Source organism: Trichosurus vulpecula, chromosome 3, assembly GCF_011100635.1.
Source record: "Trichosurus vulpecula isolate mTriVul1 chromosome 3, mTriVul1.pri, whole genome shotgun sequence".
Taxonomy (NCBI): Eukaryota; Metazoa; Chordata; class Mammalia; order Diprotodontia; family Phalangeridae; genus Trichosurus; species Trichosurus vulpecula.
Window position 1 is genome coordinate 89651660 of NC_050575.1, and position 8545 is coordinate 89660204.

Below are 8545 nucleotides of genomic sequence, written 5' to 3' on the forward strand. Positions count from 1 at the left end.
CTGACTTGTATGTAAATATTGTCTCTCCAAATGGACTGCTAAGATTTTTGAGAACAAGGACTCCTATTTTTTTTTTATCCCCAGCATCCACACAGTGCCTTGAACATGGAAAGGGCTCCAATGTGTGTCAATAGAGGCGGATGATAATAGTATTAAAATCTTATTACCATGTTCCTTAACACTCTACCCCATTCCCATATTCCTTCTTCCTTTCAAGCAAAGAACAACAATGTTTAAAACAGCATAAATAGAAGGGTACAGGAGATGGAACTGAGTAGTTCATAGGAGTTTGAAATGGAAGGGAACTTAGTGTTCAGTGAACTCTGGAACAGTTCTGATGACTTTTGCGGACAAGTTTGATGTACTGGTGAGAACACTAGATCTGGAGTGAAATGACTTATCATTATTACTACTCATTTGACTTTGGGCAAATATTTTCCATCTTCGAGACTCAGTTTCCTTAGCTGCAAAATGAAAGGGTTGGACTAGACCTATTTCCACTGTTCTTTTCAATTCTAACATTCCATATTCTAAGGTCCCTTCCAGTTCTAAGAATTTATGTTAAAAGATACCATTAAGCTCTAAAATCCTAAAACTCTGAGCAGATTTGGAGAGGGTGGAGAGAACTCTTTTAAGTGGGGTCAAAAGAGAAGAAAAAAAATGGATTCCGTGAGCTTCCTCTTTATAGAATCAGCCTTAATTATCCCAGTGACTTTTCAGTGTTGGTGTGATTATAGCCCTGGAGGGATCGCTAATAACAGCTCAGTTTGCTGCTCCTGTAATTAACTCCTAATTTATTTTAAACCAAAAAAAAAAAAAAAAAATTCCACAGCCACTCTGATCAGCCAATCAGAAGCGATATACCATTACGTCATGCCAGTGGCCCCCTGGGATTGGCTGCGTCGGCTTTATTCACCTTCCCAGAGGAGGAAAAGACAACAACCTTACTCCCCCCGCTCTCACCCCCCCAAAAAGTTGAGTAGCAGCTGTGGGGTTGGAAGTGGAGTCGGTGCATCCGGAGCTGCAGTGGGGCAGAGAGAGGGAGCGAACTGCGGCAGGCTCGGCGCGCACAGAGGTTGCCTGCGCGGCCCACGGGGGAGAGGGTTCCACCTTGGGGTGTTCCGAGTCATGGCTTCTCCTTCCAAAGCGAAGGAGGTTTTCTCCTCGGACGAAGAGGGTCCTGCGGCACCGCCGGCGGTGGTCGCGGACTTGGGCTCGGAGGATCGCAGGGTCAAAGTGTCTAGCCTGCCCTTCAGCGTGGAGGCGCTCATGTCCGACAAGAAGCCTCCCAAGGAGGTGTCTTCCCTGCCAGGGGGAGGCGGAGGCATCGGCGGCGGCGGTGGGAGCAGCGAAGGCACCTCCAGGACCATGCTGCTGCCGGGGCACGGCGCCAGGGAAGCTCACAGCCCCGGGTTGCTTACAAAAACCTTTGAGACGTCCTCGGTCAAGTCGGAGAACTCGGAGGACGGGACGTCTTGGATTCAGGAGGCCGGCAGATACTCCCCACCGCCAAGTGAGTGTGTGTTGGAGGGGTGGGAAGAGGAAGGAAGGGAGTGGGGAGGAGGACCATGGGTTAAAGTTAGAAGGGATAGTCTGGTCATTTTACAGATGAGAAAACTGAGGCCCAGAAAATTATCATAGGACTTAGATTTGGAAGGGGTGCTCAGTCTCTTCTTCTAGCCTAAATTTATTTTACAGATGAGGAAACTGAGACGGGGGTGGAGAATGCCTCTCCGAACCACACCAGTAAAAGAGGTAGTGCCGGTATGCGAACTTACGTCTCCTGATTGCCAGTCTAGTGCACTTATCCTTATACCGAAACTCCTTCCAGTTGGGCGAGCCCGGGGGTACAGAGCTGGAGGGGAAGGATCCGGCATGTTAGGGGTAAGGCGAGGTTGGAGCCAAAATAACCTCGGGCTTCTACTGCTCGGAGTCTCAGTCTGAGTGTTAATAAAATCTGGGCGGGGGGAAGGGGGAGAGTTTAGGAGAAAAGCGTGAGGAGCGAGATTGGATAAGCAGGACCGGGAGTGGAAAGTGCGCGGAGCTGAAAGACTGCTTCCAATCCCGGGTCCGACACAGCCTGGCTGCGCGATAAAAAGGCTTGAGCCATCGTAACCCACAGGGTTATGACTTACCCTTTGTAAACCTTAACGCTCAGAAAAATGTGAGCTGTTACTTATTTTTCACTGTCCTGCGGCCCCGTTTTCTTTGAACCCCATCTTAAATAAAGACTCGATTTTACCTATAGAATGACGACCTAGTTTAAAAACTAGATGATGCCTAAGATATCTTCCCCTCCCCCCACTCTAAAATCTATGAAAAGTATATTCTAGTTGCGGAGCATGAGTTGACGTTTTCTGGGAGATCTAGGACGTCCATCCTCAAAATTTCCTATCGTACTTTTAAGTTCCTGGGAGTGTGATTTGACAATCCAACCCTAAAGGATCCTGATTCTATGCTGTTAACACGGGGAAAGTGCAGGAGAATCGTGGGTTTTAGAGTTTTAAAGGACATTAGACCAAAAACTTTTTACAGAGTGACACTGAGGGCCCAGGGAGGGAACATCACAGAGGGTCGAACAGGTACGAAGTAAACACAGGTCTAGAAAGCAGGTCTTCAGTCTCCAGAAATGCAACGCTCTCTTCATTATTACCGTCACGATACCTTCGTTCAGCGACCACATCCGAAATAGTATAATCCAGGCCAAGACTGGCCTTACTTCCTCTGTCTCCCAGGGTCCCCAGGCCTCTGCTATTGAGAGGGTGAAGAGAGAAGAAGAAAGGTTGTTAGCCTAAATTTGCCCGACTGCTTGCCCCCATCCATCTCATTGCCAAGATCTTCGTAGTGGTTCAGACAGTCGTTCCACCATTTGTACTGTACAGGCTCCATGACGCCTTTTAAAGCAGAACCACAAACATTTTAAGAATTCAAATTAATTAATTTTCCCTCAAAAATATATTTCTACAGCCCAAGAAGTTAGTCACCAGCACTCCCATATTATTCCTCTGTGTGTTGGTAGGGGGTGGGGTGTAGAGAGAGACCACAATGTTGGGGGGTTGTTGTAAAAGTCAGGAACCAGGACGTCACTGGGGAAGAGGACCCACTGAAACAGAACTGGTGTATTAGGTGTGAAGCACTTCCTTCCTTCCTCCCAAGTGAAGTGGGGGGAAAGGACATTTGTGTGGGAGACAACACTCTACTTGAGTCTGAAGACTTCGATGGAAGGTTTGCACACCTTAGCTTGTGTGACCCTGGGCGAGTTATTTTTGCTCCAGTTTTCTCTTCTGTAAAATGAAGATAATGCTAGTCATTCCCTTCTGTAAACCGGTGATGATAATGCCTACTCCTACCTACCAAGGACTTGCTGTGGGCAAAGTACTGTGTTAATCATAATATGTATTGTAAAATGTGAGTCCTTATTATTATTGCCCTGTGTTTCTAAGCCAAGTGACCATGGACAGGCACTTAGCCTCTGGGTCCTTAGATGGAAAAATGGAGGTGCTGTTCCTTGTACTCTCTACTTACAACAAAAGCTGAAAGTATAAGTCCTTAGCAAGATTTATCCTATTCTTCAGCCTATCTCCCAATTCTGGAGAGTTGGCTCACACCTCTTATTATGATGGGCTCAGGATTCCTGGGTCCCTGGGGTGTGGTGGATCAGTTTTGTCTTTTATTTCATCTCTGCTTTTGAAACAGATTCACACAATAGAATGACAAAGGGTTTTACTGGAAAAGCCGCGTTAAAAGTGAAGGGAACAGCCTCTTTCCTGGCTCTCCCTTGTCCCTGCACCTGCACCTTGGCTGGTGGGATGGCAAGATTTCTACATTAAACAGTGAGGTGGAAGGGAGTTTCTTGAGAGGGTCCTTCTCACCTACCCACTAAAGTTGCTGGCTGGGCTGGTTTCTCATTTTGACCTTGAGTCAATTAACTGACTTGGAAAGATTTCCTGCAGTTACCCTTTATGTAGCTGGAAAAGCTTGGATTTTTTCTCCCTTTTCTTTTCCCCTACTGTTTTCCCTTCTGGTTGTTAATCCCTATTTTCCAACTTCAAGACTGACCTTTTACCTCCTGTATAATTTCCCATCTACTGTTTCCATATTGTTCAAACCCTCTCCCCAGATAGGTAGAGAGAGAGAGGGAGAGAGAGAGAGAGAGAGAGAGAGAGAGAGAGAGAGAGAGAGAGAGAGAGACTTTTTTGAAAAAAAAAAAGCTGGAAAGGGTTATGAATGATAGACCACAGATCACAGATTTAGAACTAGATAGATATTTAAAGGGCCATCTCCATCCTTATTTTATAGACAAGGAAATGAAAGTTGAGGAATGTGAATGACTTATCCAAGGTCATACAAATGGTAAGAAGACCTGGGATTGGTATTCAGATCCTCTAGGTCCAAATCCCTGGGCTTTAACCTTATGAAAAGTTAAAATCCGTAGTGACATCTTCCTCCCTACAATTTTTATACACAGCAGCAATATCTGATGTCTTTTTTTGAAAACAAAACTTTTAACATAATTGGAAATTATTCAACCTGGCTCCCTCTCAACCCTGCCCTCATAGTCTCTTTATTGCATGAAATTAATAGGGAGGTTTCAAAGGTCAAGGAGAAGCAGTGCCCGTGGCTAGGGGTCAGAAACCTTCAGAGTGAAGTTGAGATTCAGGTCCTTTAAAAGGATCATCCTATGTTGCCATGTAGGAGAAAAAGAACTGGATTTGAAGACCTCAGATGGATCCAGAGTCTTTCTCTGCTATTTATTACCTGTGTTACTTTGAATAAGATAATCTCAAAGTTATTTTCAGCTCAAAATCCCATGATTGTATGGTCTGTCCCAGGCTAGGGACAGCTGTAGAGGCACAAAGCTCTCCCCATTTCAAAGCTTAGAAGGAAAACAGTAAGACCATAGTCATTTCTGAGAGAAGCAAAGCCAGAGTGCTGACATGGTAAAGAGAGACACGCTGGTGGAACTGGCTTCATGTTCAGGAGTAGGTGATCATATTTAGTCACAGAGACACCCTGACCCCCTTAATACTCTAAGAGGTCATAAGGCCTGGGGGAGAGGGGTGTCAGTTCTCCTGGTAATTTAGTATAAGTTGAAAGACTACTGGATCCAGAGCGAGAAGTTAAGTCATGACTAAGCTACTCGCTACCTTTGTGCCTTTGAGAAAAGTTATTTCACTCTGGGTCTCAGTTTCCTCATCTGTACAATTGGGGGCATTGTTGATTAGGTCACCTCTAAGTTTTCTTGCAGCTCTAGACAGCCTGATGTCCCCAGTTTCGCGTTCTGAGCACCATCCTTCTCTTCATTAGGAACCCTTGAACCCCCTCAATGCCGTTCCTGGTAGGAGGCAGGACAAAAAGCATACTTTGCTACATTCCAACCTCTGTCTCGACAGTCCCCAAGGGATCCCTGTGAGGACCACTAGAACTCACAGAGTTGCAAGAATTCATTTAATTTTAAAATAAACAATAACAAAATCTTGTAAGCTCATGAATTCAAATAAGGCCTTGGCAAAAGTATAGGGACAAGTCATTAGTCAAGGGATGCCTTTATTTACCTGAGCCTAGTTACAAGTGGAAGCTTGATTGTATTATTTGGCAGTAGCCTAGGAAGTAAGGTAAATGTTGTATTGTTTTATATGATCAAATAGCCTTCCTCTGCCTGTGAATTTAAAACAAAAAGTGTGTGGGGGAGAAGGAATGCTTAATAGTGTTGCTGCTGCTGTTTTGATACATACCTGAAAACTGGGAGCTTGGTTTTTGTTTTTGTTTTTATTTTGTTTTCTTCCATTTAAATGGAGTCCTAATGGTCTCTAACAAATAACTTTGAAATCTAATAATACATTACCACAGAAGATAGAAGGAATCTGGTAGGACCTAGAGCAGGAAAGGAGATCTAATCCAATGCCCTCAGTTTCTAGATGAATAAACTGAGGAGTAGTAGACTGAGACCTGAAATGGTGAAATGGCTTGCCTGAGGGCATCCTGGTAATAAATGGTATGCAAAGATTTAAGCCCTGGTCCTACTCCACATCCCTTTATCTGTCTCTGATTTGAGAGACTAGGGTGCAGAGCAGGTTCCTAATTTACTATTGGGTAGAGAGCATGTATGTGCTTAAATGTGTTTTAATCACTTCGTGAATGGCTTGTAATCTGTATCCCTGTAGGGAGTACTGGCAGTGATAACACTGAAAATTCAATGACTTTCCACTGGACTGTGATAGTTAATATGGTCCATGTAGGTCTTCAGTTCAATTCTTAACTCACCCTGGTCCTTCCTACTTACTCTGTGGATACGAAGAGAAAACCACACAAAATAGCTGTGACTGAAAACACTCCCTGGTGGCTTGCCCTCTGGATATGAACCCTGCCATACTTAGCTAGGTTAGTCTTTGGATGCCAGATATACCATCCATTGCTGGGTCATACCTGAAGCTATACCAGCTTTGATGGTACTTGCTAGCAATTGGCCCTACCTTCCAGAAACCAGGCCCTTCCTCACCCTATAACAAATCCAGTGGAGGAAGAGATGTAAGCTGCCCCATGCCCTTAGCCTGCAATTTAAACTGTGTTTCTAGGACCAAACCAACTGAACAAGAAATGCCACATTCTCTGCATGTGTACTAGGTTTAGCTGCTACAGCTACATATTTAAAAATTAGCATACCTCATAAAAGCCAAATGCTGAAAACTAATTGCCAAGTATCTCCCCCCCCCACCCCCTTCCCTTCTTCCCCTGTGGCTTCCTGGCAAACAAGCACAGACGGCAGTTGTTGATGGAATCACCCGGGATGCCCCAGTCTTATGACTTCCTCATAATTGATTCCATTTTGAACATGGAGCCTAAATGTTGTTGACACACCTTTATTTTCATCATAATTCTGCCTTCCCTATCCCTGTGGCATTGACACATATGTATGTATCAAACCAGAGAATATATCTAGGATTTGACTAGGATGTCACACGTTCTTAATTCTGAAGTGGCATGATTCTTCTGGATGTTTTACATTTATGGGAGAGCTAATTTCCCACCCCACCCTCCCACCCCCATTGTCCATTTTCTCAGTCAGGTTTGCCTTATGGAAGCACCAAGCCAAGAAAGCTGTCCCTCAGAAATATCTAGGAAAGGGGATGTTTGTTTTTTATCATCTGTAGACAGAAAATAATAAGGAACGTGCACTTGTTTATGGCATCTTTATGTGCCTTAGGATATGATTAATGACATCTATCTGGAATGATTACAACTGTAATAATAGTCCATCATAATTCTGCTCCTCAACTCACATAAGAACTCTCGTTTCCCAGAAACTAAGCTCCTATTCCGTACAAAAGAGGTTGGGGATCAAGAATAGACAGAAAGAAGCATGATTTTCTTTCCTAACATCTTCCCTTTTCTATTCTCATAGGACACTTGAGTCCTACAACCTGTACCCTTCGGAAGCACAAGACAAATCGGAAGCCCAGGACTCCCTTTACCACCTCCCAACTTCTGGCCCTAGAACGAAAATTCCGCCAGAAACAGTACCTCTCCATCGCTGAACGGGCTGAGTTTTCCAGCTCCCTGAACCTCACAGAGACACAGGTCAAAATCTGGTTCCAGAACCGCAGGGCCAAAGCCAAGAGACTGCAGGAAGCAGAACTGGAAAAGCTGAAAATGGCAGCCAAACCTATGTTACCCTCCGGCTTCAGCCTCCCTTTCCCCATCAACTCTCCCCTCCAAGCAGCTTCCATCTATGGAACATCCTATCCTTTTCACAGACCTGTGCTCCCCATCCCACCTGTGGGACTCTATGCTACCCCTGTTGGATATAGCATGTATCACTTATCTTAAGGAAGATCTCCCAGCAAAGGAATAGTTAAATAGACTTCATGATGGATGTGTTTGTTCTAATTTTTTTTCTTTCCTCATCCAAGAGTACAGTACCAAGCTAGTTCTGGATCACTTTTTCCTTTTGCTGCATATTTTAAGAGCACCATGCCAACCACTTAGGTGTTCACAGGATGGAGCAGATCTTTTCTTGCTCTTTAGTGTGGGACACCAAACCCTATTTGTCAGCATCACCTGATGACATACCTTCCTTTTTCACAAAGACTGATCCTGAAGGCTTTTTATATATAAATATATATAATAAAGTATAATACATTTTTATACTACAGACGTGAAAAGTGAAAGTATTTTGAAAAGAAAAAAATTATATATATATATATGTGCGTATGTATATATATTCAGTGTATTATTTTCCTGAAGGAGGCCTCCAACAAGATAATTTGGGGGTTGGTTTTTTTGGGGGGGAAGGGATATTTTTTTATAAAGAATAAGATACTTCTAAAAGGAATCTTGTCAGATATAATTTGGGGAGGTTTTAAAAGTATGATGGAGTTTATTTTTATAATAGCTCTCATTTCTGTAGTGCTATATGGTTTACAAAGTGCTTTCCTCATGTCACAGCAACCCTATGATGTAGGTGATGAAAGTATTTACACCTGTTTTATAGATGAGGTTCAGAGAGGAGAAATGATTTGCCCAAGGTCACATGGCTAACTAGTGA

The 8545-nt window shown here is 43.9% G+C and overlaps 1 protein-coding gene across 1 annotated transcript; it reads left to right on the forward strand.

Annotated features, from left to right (window-relative positions):
• Nucleotides 1-1128: 1128 nt before the first annotated feature.
• Nucleotides 1129-8062, forward strand: MSX2 (msh homeobox 2). Its single transcript, XM_036752590.1, has 2 exons — nt 1129-1513; nt 7403-8062. Exons 1-2 carry the CDS (start codon nt 1129-1131, stop codon nt 7825-7827), a joined length of 810 nt encoding a protein of 269 aa, XP_036608485.1. The 3' UTR covers nt 7828-8062.
• The last annotated feature ends 483 nt before the right edge of the window (nt 8063-8545 follow it).